Below are 16,010 nucleotides of genomic sequence, written 5' to 3'. Positions count from 1 at the left end.
AGTAAAATTTTAAAAAATTAATAAATGGGATAGTATCAAACTAAAAAGTTTCTTCAGGGCAAAGAAAACAATAAGGAGCATGAAGAGAGAGCCTACAGAATGGAAGAAAATCTTTGCCACCTGCATCTCAGATAGAGCATTAATCACCAGGATACATAAAGAACTCAAAAAACTTAGCACGCGCACACACACACACATACAAATAACTCAATTAATAAATGGGCAAAGGAACTGAACAGGCACTTCACAGAAGAAGATGGTCAACAAATACATGAAAAATATTCAACATTTCTAGCAATTAGAGAAATGCAAATAAAAACTAAGATTTCATCTCACTCCTGTCTAATGGCAATTATCAAAAATACAAGTAACAATAAATGTTGTTGAGGGCTGGGGATGTGGCTCAAGCGGTAGTGCGCTCGCCTGGCATGCGCGGGGCGCTGGGTTTGATCCTCAGCACCACATAAAAATAAAATAAAGATGTTGTGTCCACCGAAAACTAAAAATAAATATTAAAAAATTCTCTCTCTCTCTCTCTCTCTCTCTCTCTTTAAAAATAATGTTGTTGAGGATGTGGGGGAAAAGGTACATTAACATATTGCTAGTGGAACTGCAAATTGGTGCAATCACTCTGGAAAGTAATATGGAGATTCCCCAGAAAACTTGGAATGGAACCAGCATTTGACCCAGTTTTCTCACTCGTTGGTATACTGCCGAGGATGTTAATTCGGGGGGGTGGGAGTGGAAACAGACAAGAGGCAATGGAGGATGAAGAAAAGACAGACACACATAGAAAAAGGTGGGGCCAGGTGGAACACTGCTCTCTGATGGAGAAGAAGTGACCCAGAGCTAGCTCAGCATGTTTAGTATATAGGCTTCATTTTCAAAAGGTTATTAATGAGGGCTGGGGTTGTAGCTCAGAGGTAGAGTCTGCACCTAGCATGCATGGGGCACTGAGTTCAATCCTCAGCACCACATAAAGTAAAATAGAGATATTGTGTTCATCTATAACTAAAAAGTAAATATTTTTAAAAAGATTATTAGTGAGAAAATTTTAGTAAAGCAGGAAATCTGAAGGATGCAGGACTGGTAAGACATTAGAGTCATCTTGTTATGCTCAGAATTTTCTATCACTTGGAGCTGGTGCCTGAGCTCAAGGTCTCAACTAATATAGCTGGGTGCCTTTGCATGTAGTCTCCTCTGGCTGGTGTCACCAGAGCAAGTAGGTCATTTCAACCTACACTTTTTTTACAGGGAGTTCCTGGTGCAAATGCAGCTGAAAAAGAGTCAGAAAGACCATGATTCTATCAATACAGAGATTCCTTGGAAATCTGGGAATGGAACCACCATTTGACCCAGCTATCCCTCTCCTTGATCTATACCCAAAGGACTGAAAAACAGCATACTACAGGGACACAGCCACATCATTGTTTATAGCAGCACAATTCACAATAGCTAAACTGTGGAGCCAATCTAGATGCCCTTCAGTGGATGAATGGATAAAAAAATGTGGCATATATACACAATGGAATTTTGCTCAGCAATAAAAGAGAATAAAAACATGGCATTTGCAGGTAAATGGATGGCAATGGAGAAGGTAATGCTAAGTGAAGTTAGCTAATCCCAAAAAAACAAATGCCGAATATTTTCTCTGATATAAGGAGACTGACTCATAGTGGGGTAGGGAAAGGGAGCATGGGAAGAATAGATGAATTCTAGATAAGGAAGAGGGGTGGGAGGGAAAGGGAGGAGGCAGGGGATTAGCAAAGATGGTGGAATGTGATGAACATCATTATCCAAAGTACATTATGAAGACACGAATTGGGTGTCAACATACTTTATATACAACCAGAGATATAAAAAATTGTAGTATATATGTGTAATAAGAATTGTAATACATTCCACTGTCATGTATTTAAAAAAATAAAAATCAATTAAATAAAAAAAAAAAGATCGGGCTAGAGTTGTGGCTCAGAGGTGGAGCGATTGCCTAGCATGTGTGAGGCCATCCCTGGGTTTGATCCTCAGAACCACGTAAAAATAAAATGAATATATTGTATCCAACTATAACTAAAAAATAAATATTTTTTTAAAAGACCATGATTCAAATCACCGCTTGTCACAGTATCTACCCAAAGGACCAAATCAGCATACTACAGTGATGCAGCCACATCAATGTTTATAGCAGCTTAACTCACAATAGCCAAGCTATGGAACCAACCTAGGTACCCTTTAACAGGTAAATGAATAAAGAAAATGTGGCATATATACACAATGGAATATTATTCAGCCATAAAATAGAATGAAATTATGGCATTTGCCAGTAAATGGATGGAACTGGACACTATCATGCTAAGTGAATTAAGCCAATCCTCAAAATCCAAAGGCCAAATGTTCTCTCTGATATGCAGATACTAACACACAATAAGGGTAGGAGAGGGAAGAACAGAAGTTCATTGGATTATACTCCATGTTTGTATAGTATGTCAAAATATACTCTATAGTCATGTACATCTAAAAAGAACAAATAAATAAATTACCAAAAATTAATCTCTCATCTGTTAGTCTGATTTTTATCAAAAAGAAAGAAGAAAGTATTAGTGAAGATGCAAAGAAAAGGAAAGTCTTATACATTGTTGGTAGGAAAGTAAACTGGTTCAGACATTATGTAAAATGGTATGGGGATTCCTCAAAAAATTTAAATTGGAATTGTCATATGAAAAATAAAAAAAATAAAATAAATTTAAGATATAAAATATAATAAGTAAAATAAAATACTGGATAGGCACAATATCAAAAAGGACAGGGACAAAAGAATCAATGAACTTGAAGACAAAACAATTTAACCTATCCAATTTAATAATACAGAGAAAATAAACTGAAAAAAATGAACAGAAGAAGGCAAGCCACAGACTGGGAGAAAATATTTGCCAAAGGCATATGTGATTAAAAAAAAAAGAAGAAACTCTAATATAAAATATTCAAACTCTTAAACATGAAACACTCAAAAATGAAAATCTTGATCAAAAAGTGGATGCAAGGCCTGAATTGACACCTCACCAAGGAAGATATACAAATGGTAACTAAGCATATGAAAACATGTTTAGTGTCATATGAGATTACAGAATTGCAGATTTAAACAATGATATATCACTACACACCAATTAGAATGGCAAAATTCCAAAATGAAACAAGGTCAAATGCTTTCATGAATATAGAGCAAGAGTAACTCTCATTTATTGCTGAGAGGAGTATAAACAATACAGGTACTCGGGAAGACAGTTTGTAGTACAAAACTAAACATACTCTTATCATATGATCCTGCAATTGTACTCCTTGGTATTTTCCAAAATGTATTGAAACTTTTTACACAAAACCTGAACACAGATGTTTATAGTAGCTATATTCACAATTGTCCAAACTTGAAACCAACCAAGATGTCCTTTAGTAGATGAATGGTTAAATCAATTGTGGTACATCCAATGACATGTTGTTCAGCACTAAAAAAAAAAAAAAATGAACTATTAAGGCATGAAGAGACATGGAGGAATCTTAAATGCATATTACTATAGAGTAAAAGCCAGTCTGCAAATCTTTATACTATATATTCCAACTATATGACATCCTGGAAAAGGCAAAACTATGAAGATAGTAAAAAGATAAGAGGTTGCCAGAGGTTAAAAGGGAAGGAAGAATGAATAGGAAGAGCAGAGAGATTTGGGGAGCAGTGAAAACACTGTACAATAGTCATAATAGATCTATGTCATCATTCATTTCTCCAAATCCATAGAATGTACAATACCAAGAATGAACACTTACGTAAACTATTGACTTGGGATGAAAGTAACATGTCAATTAAGGTTTATTGATTTTTATCAAATGTATGACAGTGGTTTGTGCAGGATGTCAATAGTTGGAGGGGCCCCTTAGGGCATAGGATATATGGGAACTCTATACTTTCCACTGAGTTTTACTGAGGACCTACTCAAAAGAACAAAGTTTATTAAAAGTTTATTTTAAAGATGATAGTAGTAGCATATGCCTATAATCCCTGCAACTCTGGAGGATCGCAAGCTCTACGTCAACCTCAGCAAGTTAGCAAGGCCCTAAGCAACTTATCAAGACCCTGTCTCAAAATGAAAAATAAAAAGGGCTGGGGATGTAGTTCAGTTGTAGTGCACCCCCACTGTTCAATCCCCAGTATCAAAAAACTAAAATGCAATGAATAAATAAAGAAAAGAATAAAATTGTTAAAAAAAATTAAGGTGAACAGATCCTCAGGGACCTGTGGGAAAACAGCGAAGGATTTAATGTTCCTGTCTTCTGAATCCCAGGAGAAAGAGGGTAGGATTTTTAAAGTATTTTAAGAGAGTATAGTTGAAAACTTCTTAAATTTAGCAGGACATAAAAACCCATAGAATCAAGAATTTAAGCAAAACCTAAATGTAATAAACCCATAAAAATCTACAACAACATACATCACAATGTCCAAAACTAAAGACAGAAAAAAATCTTGAAAGCAGAGAGAAACAATCCCTTACCAATAAAGGAAATACAATTCAAAAGACACTAGACTTCTCCTCAGAAGCCATGGATGCCAACAAAAAGAGGCACATTTTTCAAGAGCCAAAAGAAAAGGATCATAAACCCCAAATGCTCTTTCTATCAAATTATATATATATATATTTTCCCTCAAGAATGAAGGGGAGGATTGGGGCTGGGGCTCAGTGGTAGACCCTTTGCCTCACATGTGTGAGGCATTGGGTTTGATTCTCAGCACCAAGTAAAAGAATAAAATAAAAGTCCATCAACAACTTAAAAAATATTTTAAAAAAGAATGAAGGGGAAATCAAGATATTTATAGATCTAAGAAAACCAAGAGAATTTTACACAAGGAGATTTGAAAATAAATGACTAAATGAAGTAGTCTAAACGGAAAAAGATAAAAAAAAAAAGAAGTCTTGGAAAATCAGGAAGGAAGAAGGAATATGAAAAGCAGAACTCTGGGGTAAATACAATATATTTTCCTTCTCCCTTGAATTGCCTAAATTGTTTTTAAAGTTTGAAGCCAAAACTAGAAAACTAATGTGATTCTCAGTGTATGTTGGGAATATTGAAGAAAACTGTATTACAAATGGGTAAGGGTAAAGGGATGTAAAAGAATATAAGCTTCTATACTTCACTTGAATTGTTAAAAAGACATCAGTAGACTTTGATAAGATATTCTTCTCTCTCTCTCTCTCTCTCTCTCTCTCTCTCTCTCTCTCTCTCTCTGTCTTTCATACACACATACACACACACAATACATAGAGTGGCCACTTAAAAAGTTATACAAAGAGATACACTTGAAAATATTACAAATATGTCAAAATTAAAGAAATATTCAAGTAACCCACAGAAAGGCAGGGGAAAAGAAACAGAGAATAAACTGAAAAGAAAAAATAAAGAAATGACAGTCCTGACATACCAATAACTACCTTAAATATAAATGATTATACACACCAATTAAAAGACAAAGATTGGCAGGGCAGATTAAAATGTATGACTATGTGTTGTCTACAAGAAACTAATTTCAAATAAGGGCTAGATGTAGTGGCACGCTCCTGTAATCCCAGCTGCAGAGGAGGCTGAGGCAGAAGAATCACAAGTTTGAGGCCAGTCTCAGCAACTTAGAGACCCTGTATCAAACATGAAAATACAGATGGGTGCAGTGGCACATGTCTGTAATTCCAACTACTCTGGAGGCTAAGGTAGGAGAATGCCAAGTTCAAGATCAGCCTCAGCAACTGAGTGAGGTCCTAAACAGAGCAGGTCCCTGTCTCAAAATAAAAAATAAAAAGGGCTGGGGGAGTAGTATAGTGTTAAAGTGCCCCTAGGTACAATCCCCAAAACTGGGGAAAAAATACAAATAGATGGGGATGTAGAGAGCTTGCCTAGCATGCACAAGACCCTGGATTCAATCCCCAGTACCACAAAATAACAATAATAGGAAGTTAAGTAAAATTTTAATAGAGAAAAAGATTTATTAATATCAGTAAAGTAGATTTACAGCAAAAATATTGTAGTCACAAGGACTTCATTTAATGATAAAAGGGTGGATACATCAGACTAACATAGTATTCTTAAAATGTGTAGGATTTGCAAACAAGATGGGAAATACTTGAAGCAAAACCTAAAAGAACTGAAAAGAGAAATAGAAAAAAAGCCACAATTTTAGTTGGAGGTTTCAACACTCCTGCCTCAATAATAAATATAATAATTAGGTAGAAAAGCAGAAATATATAGAACTCAACAACACCATCAACCAATACAATCTAAATAACATCTGTGGAACATTCCACCAAACAATAATATAGTGTACTTTCTCTTCAAACACCCATGGAATATATATCAAGATAAACCACCTTTTGGGCTATGAATAAACCTCCGCAAATTTAAATGAATTGAGATCATATAGAATTGAGTTCTCTAACCACAAAGGAATCAGAGTAGAGATCAATAACAGAAAGAAAAACAAGAAAAACCTTCAGACACTTGGAAGCTAATAACTCACTTCTAAATAATCCATAGACAAAAGAGTTCCAAGGAAAACCAATACGTGCATTAAACTAAATGACAATGAAAATACAGCTCATCAAAACTTGTGAGATACAATTAAAGTAGTACTGAGAATAAAATTTACTGCACTAAATGCATATGTTAGAAAAACAGAGAAAGTCTTAAATCTCAAGAATAAGAAAAAGGAAATAAAATAAAAATAAAAAGATGTACAAAGTGTTAGGTGCAGAACAGGCTGAACTATGTTATCTGCAGGGCAGGCTGAACAAGTGTTAGCTGCAGGATGGCCCACGCACTCAAACCCCCCTCTGTCTGGTCCTTTATCACCTGTTTGCGTCAAAGCTGAACATTCAACCCCCGTTCAAGGCTGAACACTCAACCCCCACTCAAGGCTGAACACTCAACCACCTCTTGTGCCAACAAGGCAGCTTGCAGACCCAGAGGCCCCGTTAGATTTGGGCTATAAAAACTCCCTCCTAATGGGCCCCTCTCTCTCTTGCTCTCTTGTTCTCTTGCTCTGCCTCTCTCTCTTGATCTCTCTGTCTCCCTTGTGCGCATGCTCTCCTCTCTCTCTCTCTTTCTCTTTCTCCTTCTCTCTTTTCTCCTCTGTTGCACTGCTGCAGAAAGATCTCTTGGTCGCTCCGAGTGTTGTGGTCACTTTCCTTTCACAAAATAAACCCAAAACAAGCAGAAAGAAATAATAAATTAAAACAGAAAAGTGATAGGGATAATGGATGAAACAACAAGCTTTGTTAGTTTGGATCTGAAATGACCCCCCAAAACTCATGTTTTGAAAACATGATCTCTAATGCAGCAATTTCCAGAGGTGGGACTTTTAGGTAATGATTGGATCATGAAGGTTTGACCTCATCAGTGGATTAATTCACTTGATATCTCAATGAAATAATGAGAGGTAGGACCTAGTTTAAAGAAGTAGGTAACTAGGGGCATATCCTGGAAGGGTTATCTTCTCCTTATCCCCCAACACTTGGCTTCCTGGCTGCCATGAGCAGAGCAGTTTTCCTGTGTCCTATCTTTCCACCATATTTCTATCTTGGACCCAGCCACCCACAGATTGAAATCTCTGAAACTGTGACCCAAAATAAATCTTTCCTCTTCTCTGTAGTTCAGGTCAGGTATTTTGGTCAAAGTGATGAAAAGTTTACTAACACAATCATGTTCTTTGAAAAGATCAAAGAAATTGGAAAAGTCTCTTGCAAGACTGACAAATAACAAGGAATTAGAGAGAAAAGGTAACACAATTATCACCATCAGCTAGGCACAAGAGTGCACACCTGTAATCCCAGCTACTTGAGAGGATGAGGCAGGAGTATTACAAGTTTGAGGCCAGCTTTTCTCAACTAAATACAAGAAATGAAGTAATTCCTCAGAAAACATAAATTTCTAAAACCTAATCAGTATGAAATACATATTTTTTACATAATTGATTAGCCTGACTAGAGAAAATTATTTTACAATTTAAAAACTCCCTCCAAAAACTAATCTTTTGGTCCAGATTGATTTGGTGGATATTCCTACCAAATATTTAAAGAATTAATACAGATTTTACACAATCTCTTCTCAGATAATAGAAAAGGGAACACTTCCAAATTCATTTTATGAAGCTACTAATTCTGATACCCAACTAAACAAAATACTACCAAAAAAGAAAACTACAGACCAATATCCCTCATTTAAAAATCCTTAAAATATATTAGCAAAACAATTTAACAACACATAAAATGAATTATAAACTATAACCAAACAGAGGTATAATACAGGAGTGCAAGACTGGTTAATACTTGACAATCAAAGAATTTATATATTAACAGGCTAAAGAAAAATAGCATACACTTATCATTAATGCCAATTTTTTGTACAAAATTCAATACCCATTCATGCCAAAAAAATCTCAGAAAAAATAAAAATAGAAGGGAATGTCCTCAAATTGTTAAAGAGTGTCTACAAAAACTCCACAGCTGATAGCTTAATTAACAGTGAAACATGAACTATTTTCCCCCTAAGATCAGGAACAAATTAAAGATGTCTGTCCTCACCTCTCTTCTCCAACAATAGTGCTACCAGTTCCAACTAGTCAAATAAGGCAAGAAAGGGAATAAAAAGCATGCAGATTTGAAAGGATGAAATTAAATGACCCTATTCACAGTTAATAGGATTGTCTATGTAGAAAGTTCCAAGGAATCTACCAAAAGCACCTCTAGGAAAAAGGTGACTTAAGCAAAGTCATAGAACACAAATATTCAAAATCCACTATAAAGCTGGGTATGGTGGGGCATGCCCATAATCTCAGCAACTCAGGAGGTTGAGGCAGAAGGCTAGCAAGTTTGAAGCCGGCCTCAGAAACTTAGTGAGGCCATAAGCAACTTAGCAATTTAGTGAATCATTGTCTCAAAATACAAAAGAAAAAGGACTGGAGATGTGACTCAGTGGTTAAGCAGCCCTGGGTTCAATCCTTGGTGCCAAAAAAAAAAATAGTCCACTATAGTTCTACTTATTAGCAATTAATATGTGGACAATGAAATTAAAAACAATACCACTCATAATCACTCAAAAAACAAAGAATTCATAAGTAAATCTAATAAAATACACACAGAATTTATATGATAAAAACTATAAAGTGGGTAACAAAAGAAATCTAGGAAGATTTGAATAAATGGTGATAAATGCATAGATGTTCATGGATTGGACATAGTAAACATAGTAAAGATGTCATTTTTTTCTCAAATTGAGGTACAGCTTTAATATAATTCTTATGAAAGTCCTGCCAGATTTTACACATATATAATATTGTAACATTTATACAGAAAGACAAAGAAACTAAAGTCACTAAAACATTTTAAAAGAAGAACATTGGAGGAAATGGTTTACCTGCTTTTTAGATTTATTACATAGCTACACTAATCAAGACTATATGGTGTTGGTGGAGGAATGGACAGATAAATGGAACAGAACAGAGAGCCCAGAAATAATCCACAAAAATATGCCCAACTGAGTTTTGAAAAAAAGTGCAAAACCAATTCAATGGAGGAAGCATAGCTTTTTTAACAAATGGTATGGGAACAAATGGACATCACTAAGCAAAAGAATGAAATTCGACCTAATTCTCAAACCTTACACAAACAATAAAGTCAAAATAAACCACAGATTTAACTATAAGACCTAAAGCTATAAATCTTTTAGTTTTTAAAACAGGTCAAAATTAACTGGGCAGCCACAGTGGCGCTCACCTGTAATCCCAGCGGCTGAAAGGCGGAGACAGGAGGATTACAAATTCAAAGCCAGCCTCAGCAAAGGTGCTAAACAATTCAGTGAGACCCTGTCTCTAAATAAAACACAAAATAGGGCTGGGAATGTGGCTCAGTGGTCGAGTGCCCCTGAGCTCAATCCCTGGTGCAAAAAAATAAATAAAATAAGAGTTGCTAGGTGCAATGGCACATACCCTTAATCCCAGAGGCTCAGGAGGCTGAGGCAAGAGGATTACAAGTGCAAAACCAGCTTCAGCAAATTAGCAAGGACCTAACAACTCCTCAGGACCCTTCTCTAAACAAAATATAAAAAACAGCTGGGGATGTGCCTCAGTGGTTAAGCACCCCTGGGTTCAATGGTCGGTATCAAAAACTAGTTAATAGGGCTGGGGCTGTAGCTCAGTGGCAGAGGGCTTGCCTAGCATGCATGAGGCACTGAATTTATCCTCAGCACCACACAAAAATAAACAAAATTAAGGCATTATTCCCATTTACAACTAAAACAGAATAAAACAACTAATAAATAAATATAAAATAAACAACATTAAAATGAGTAGGATTGTAGCTCAGTGGTAGAGCACTCCCCTGGCACAAGTAAGGTCTGGGGTTCCATACCTAGTGTGTAATAAATAAATAAAAATAAAATTTTGATACACGCAGCTAATTTGATAAAGGTCCACTTTCCTTATTTGTAATAATGGGGAGGCTTTATCTAAACAGCTGCTCTGCTTGGGGATTCAAGATACAAATGAACAGGATGGGGCAGGATGAGAGTGCATTTGAGTTTTTTTCTCTTTGCAGAACTTTTACAGATTCAAAGTAATCAGAAGTGGTTTGATGAGCTCCGACCATGGTGCTTCCTGGACATCCTAGAGAGTCCATTTGAGGAGCTGAGGGCCTAAGTGACGAGGAATTTAGAATAGGTGAATTCTGATGCCTCAAAGAGAACTGCTTATTTGCGGTGAGTAGCTCTTTGGAGAGTTGCTGTTGCCTTCTTAAACTGAGATGGAGTATGTTGGATTTAAGCCTTAAATTGGAGAGACTCTGTTCCCAGGAATGTAAGGAAATGTCTTTGTTCCGATACACAAAGATTAAGGGTTAAATGGTCAATGTGGCTGAGACAATGCCAAGTCCAGGGTCAAAATACATTCAGCTAATGACATAGAATTTACAATGTGTTATCAAGCATGGCCTGTGCCTGTGTTGTGTCCAAACTTGGGAGCTAAATAAGCAGTAAAAGTCACAGAAAAGCTCTTCAAGCCCAATTGCGGCCCGTATTGCGTAAAGGCGGTTTCTTACCAACGACCTTTGAATTCCATTAAAACCGGAAGCAGGAGTTGCTACGGGTTCTACTGAAGATGTACGTAGGGGTTTCCCAACAGCCAACCACAGTGTGAGATGTGTTCAGGGGCGTAGCCCTAGAGAGACTGGCCAATAGCAGAGAGGATTGTGAATAAAAGTAAGCGCAAATAGCTGTTCCCGCTCACAGCGCCAAGGCTCGCGAAGGCTGAGGGGGTAGACACAACCATCAAGTTCACACGGTTACCATCCATAGGACACTATGGATGACTTACCGAGTGAACACCAGCGGATGATACGCCGCCACCACCGGGAGAAGAAAGAGCTACAGGCTCGCATCCAGAGCATGAAAAACTCCGTCCCCAAGAGCGACAAGAAGAAAAGAAAGCAGTTGCTCCTAGACGTGGCCCGCCTTGAGGCCGAGATGGAGCAGAGGCACCAGCAGGAGTTGGAGAGGTTCCAAGAGAACTTCCCAGACAACAGTGATCTTGATTCAATCACTGAAGATCTGGCCAAGATGGATCTCGAGAACCAACCTCCCCGAGTTTCCAGAGCACAGAAAAGACGGGAAAAAAGGGCAGCCCTGGAGAGAGATAGCCTGGAAAGAATCGCTAAAGCAGAGATGGAGCATATGGCCAGCTTCCGTCGTGAGGAGGAGAAGAAGGTCGCTGCCATTCTTGAATCCAAGAATCTGGAGATGAAGGATATACCTGCTGATGGCCACTGTATGTACCGTGCCATCCAAGATCAGCTGGCGTTCTCTATGACGGTGGAGAGCCTGCGCTGCCGCACTGCTGAGTATATGCAGAAACATGTCGACGACTTCTTGCCCTTCTTCAGCGACCCAGAGACGGGTGGCACCTACACCCGCGACGACTTCATGAGCTACTGCGAAAACATCAAACGCAGTGCATCATGGGGAGGCCAGCTGGAGCTGAGAGCCCTGTCTCACATCCTGCAGATGCCCATCAAAGTGATCCAGGCCGATTCACCCATCATCGTCATTGGGGAGGAGTACAAGAAGAAACCACTCATCTTGGTCTATCTACACTATGCCTGCAACCTTGGAGAGCACTACAATTCGGTGAAGCCACTCGAGGCTGGCGCTGTCGGTGGTGCAGCTCCTCGACTCTTCTAGGCCTTTTCACATGCTACAGAACCCTCTGGATGCCATTGCTGCCACGCAGTCGCTAGAGCTGAAGCCGCTGCCTCATCTGCTCAGTAGGCTTATTTTTTTTCCATTTGGTTCTTTTTTTTTTTTTACTCCTCGTTTTACTTAATAGGTTCCTCCCACTGCTGCTTAGCCCTTGGCCTTCTATCCTCCCTGTGGTTCCTTCGTTGATTCCTTCAAGCGGTGGGAGATGGGAGACTGATGAGGGAATGTCTGATTTTACTACATGAGAGACAGGATTTTGATAAGCTCTGAACTCTTCTTGCCCATGTAGATCTTTGGTTCTCTCTCCTACTGAGAGTTGGTAGTGTTTCAAAGAGTTTTGGATAAAAATGGGAACTTGTTGGGGCTGCGGCTATAGCTTGGTGGTAGAGTGCTCACCTAGCATGTGTGAGGTGCTGGGTTCGAACCTCAGCATCACATAAAAATAAATAAAGGTGTTGTGACCACCTACAACTAAATATTTTTTAATTATTTAAAAAAATAAATAAAAGGCATTGTGTCCAACTACAACCTCTGTGTGTGTGTGTGTGTGTGTGTGTGTGAGAGAGAGAGAGAGTATGAACTTGTGTTTTGACATGTTCTTAACTCAGGATAAATAAGTTCAGTAAAGTGTTCCTCATCTTCAGATTTTCCCATGTGTTTGCTGGGTTACTTAGATAAAGGAGTTTATGTGATCACATTCCTTTGTGAATACCTTTTGCTGTTTTTTGGGGGGAAAATGGTCACCAACTGTTCTTGTTGGGTTGAGGTTTTGTTTTGTTTATGTTGGGCTATGACACAATGTCTCAGGTTATGAACTAGAGTTCCAACAGTAATTTTTTTCATTGAAAATTGTGGGACTGAAAAATTTTATTGCTGAAATGTTTTCTAAATTCTAAATAATAGCATTTGTTAAAAGGTAAATGTGTTAAATATAAAAAGTTAATTTAGATAGATTTAATAGACAGTATGGCTCATTATAAGATGTGAAAAATCTAAACTTAATTCCCTTTTTTATATATTTTATTTATTTTTTAGTTTTCGGCAGACACACATCTTTGTATGTGGTGCTGAGGATCGAACCCGGGCCGCACGCATGCCAGATGGGCGTGCTACCGCTTGAGCCACATCCCCAGCCCCTTAATTCCCTTTTGTATTTTATTTTTTAATTTTAATTTGTTATACAGGACAGCAGAATGCATTACAATTTATATTACACTTATAGAGCACAATTTTTATGTCTCTGCTTGTATACAAAGTATATTCACACCATTCGTGTCATCTTCATACATGAACTTATGGTAGTGAAGTCCATCTCATTCCACCATCTTTTTTTACCCCCTTGCCCCTTCTCTCCCCTTTGCCATATCTAGAGTTCATCCCATGACTCCCCAAACCCCATTACGAATCAGCATCCTTAAAACAGAGAAAACATTCGGCATTTGGTTTTTTGGGATTGGCTAACTTCACTTAGCATTATATTCTCCAACTCCATCCATTTACCTGGATTTTATTCAGGTAGTTTAAACCATTTCATTATCTCTTCAACCAGTGTGAAATAAAAAGAGATGAACCAGCAGGTAGTTTAACTCCCAGTAAATTTTCTTTGTTCTTAGAGATATTAAATGCTATGATCTTATTCAGGTAGATCCACCTTGTTATGTGAACTGGTATGAAGTGTGAAAGAATGAACTTAGTGCCTTCTCATATTTTTTAAAATAAAGTATTTAAAAAATATATCTTAAGTAAGTAATTGATCTAGTTATATCAACAATTTCCATGAGGGGAAAAAAAGTTAAATGATGTAGGTTTGTTGATTGAGATTTGTTGATGCTGTGAATTTGCAAAAAAATAGTAAAAGTGAAATCATTTGCAGTAAATTTGAATTTAATCTTCAGAATCTGCATTTCAGTGGTGTTGTTGAAATCTTAAATTATCTGTGCATTTTAAATGTTCTAAAATATTACAGGTTAAAGTTTTTTTTTTTAATTTAGGCAACTTGTTTAAAAATAAATTAAATTTTAAAAATACCTGGTTCTCTATTTTTGTGTGGCTAACTTAGTTCACATGGGTTTTATCCATACTTAAGTAATGGTAACCTGGGGAATAAGGAGCAGATGCAGAGGGAAACCAGGTGAGGCTTTTGGGAGGAGAAATGTACCTGCAATCATGATGATGGACTGGAAGGAAGGCTATCCTGAGTTGATGTTTCACTCAGTAAACAATTAAACTGTTTAAGTTAAGGATGTTCTTTCTCATTGCTGTGTTTGAATAAGAACCCCCACTTCCAAAACCTAGTCATTCTAGGGCTATATTTCAGCATGGAAAAAAATGCTATGGTGGGGCTGAGGTTGTGGCTCAGCGGTAGATCACTCGCCTAACTGCTAGGCGAGTGCTCGGGAGGCCCTGGGTTCTATCCTCGGTACCACATAATAATGGATAAATAAAGGTTAAAAAATGCTATGGTATCTTTTAGGTGTTCCCAAAATACAAATATGAAAATCCTGCCAGATAGACCTCACTGTATAAATGAGAGTAACAGAAGAGTTTCAGCTAGTCAGCTCTCTGAAGAGGTCCCCGAAAAAACTTGGTATTGGGATACATTGTGAGAGCCATTTATAGGGATGGGGACACTGATGAGGGGATTATGGGCCAGGGAGGAAGGGGGACAAGCTGCAGAAGGGACACAGGCAGGAGAAGAGAACAGGTTAGGAAGGTGGGTACAAGTTGGAGATAGGGGCAGCTTAAGAGATTGAATAGGGCATTGCAGGAAAAAAAAAACTGGGGATGGGGGTGTGGCTTGGGGCACAGGCTAAGGAATAAAGCGTAAGTGATGAGGAGGCCCTGGCTAGAGAAGACCTGCATGGGCTCTGGGACAAAAGGAGGGGAGGCGTTCAGTCTTGTTGAGGATTTTGATGGACAAGGAGGTACCGCTTGGTGGTGTTGGGAGCACAGGCTTACAGCAAAGGCCTGACTGAGGGAAGATGCCTGGCAAGGGAAGAGGTCCAGGTTATGGATAGGGACACAGGCTGGTGAAGGTCTTCTGGTAGGGGCAGGTGACCCAGCTGGGGTGAGTTTTATAGAGGGAAGGGGGAAAGGAGTTTTACAGAGGAAAAGGAAGCTGACTGGGTACTGGGCTGCATTCTGGGTAGAGTCTTGTCAGGGCTAGGATTGGGTGGGCTTGGGAAAAGTGCCTGGCTGGGAAGGGAAAGCTAGCTCAGAAAGGAGACATAGACAGAAGAGGGGAACCTTGCTGGGGAAGGGGTCTAGTTGGGCAGAAAAGTGAGCTGGACAGGGGGAAAGATCCTAACCATGGAAAGAGAAATAGGCTGGCGAATTGGCAATTCTTTGGGGCAAGAGGCCAGGTTGGAAGGGTACAGCAGATGACAAAAGGGTCTGTGGCTACTGAATGGGGAAATGCTTGGGGCAAGCTGCAAGCAGAAAAAGGTCACCTGCTGAGAAAGGGATCTGGTAGGAGAATGGGCCTTCCTAGGGAAGAGGCATTATCTGGGGAACAGGGTCAGTCTGGAGGAGGACAGAGGAAGGAGCCTGACTGGTAGAGGAGCCACCAGGCTTGAAAGGTTGGAATGAATAATCTGGGATGGAACATGATTTGGGAAGGGATCCTGGCAGAGAAGAGGAAGCTGGCCCAGGCAGGGAGGCATAGGCAGCAGAGGAGGTCCTTGCAGGAGAATTAGGTCTGGATGGGGAAGGGGGTGTAGGCATGCAAGGGA

At 38.6% G+C, this 16,010-nt stretch overlaps 1 protein-coding gene across 1 annotated transcript; it reads left to right on the top strand.

The window, feature by feature from the left end:
* The first annotated feature begins 11,385 nt into the window (after positions 1-11,385).
* Otud6a (OTU deubiquitinase 6A) lies at positions 11,386-12,261 on the top strand. Its single transcript, XM_046467037.1, has one exon. It carries the CDS (start codon positions 11,386-11,388, stop codon positions 12,259-12,261), a length of 876 nt encoding a protein of 291 aa, XP_046322993.1.
* Positions 12,262-16,010: the final 3,749 nt, after the last annotated feature.

Source organism: Marmota monax, unplaced genomic scaffold (assembly GCF_021218885.2).
Source record: "Marmota monax isolate L192 unplaced genomic scaffold, Marmota_monax_Labrador192_F-V1.1 WCK01_AAM20220418_F8-fsc00284, whole genome shotgun sequence".
Taxonomy (NCBI): Eukaryota; Metazoa; Chordata; class Mammalia; order Rodentia; family Sciuridae; genus Marmota; species Marmota monax.
Note: the sequence above shows the minus strand (reverse complement) of the source record. Positions and strands in the feature narration are given on the sequence as shown.

Excerpts from the sequence above, each read along its gene's own strand:
- Otud6a (XM_046467037.1), top strand. The coding sequence starts at position 11,386 with ATGGATGACTTACCGAGTGAACACCAGCGGATGATACGCCGCCACCAC.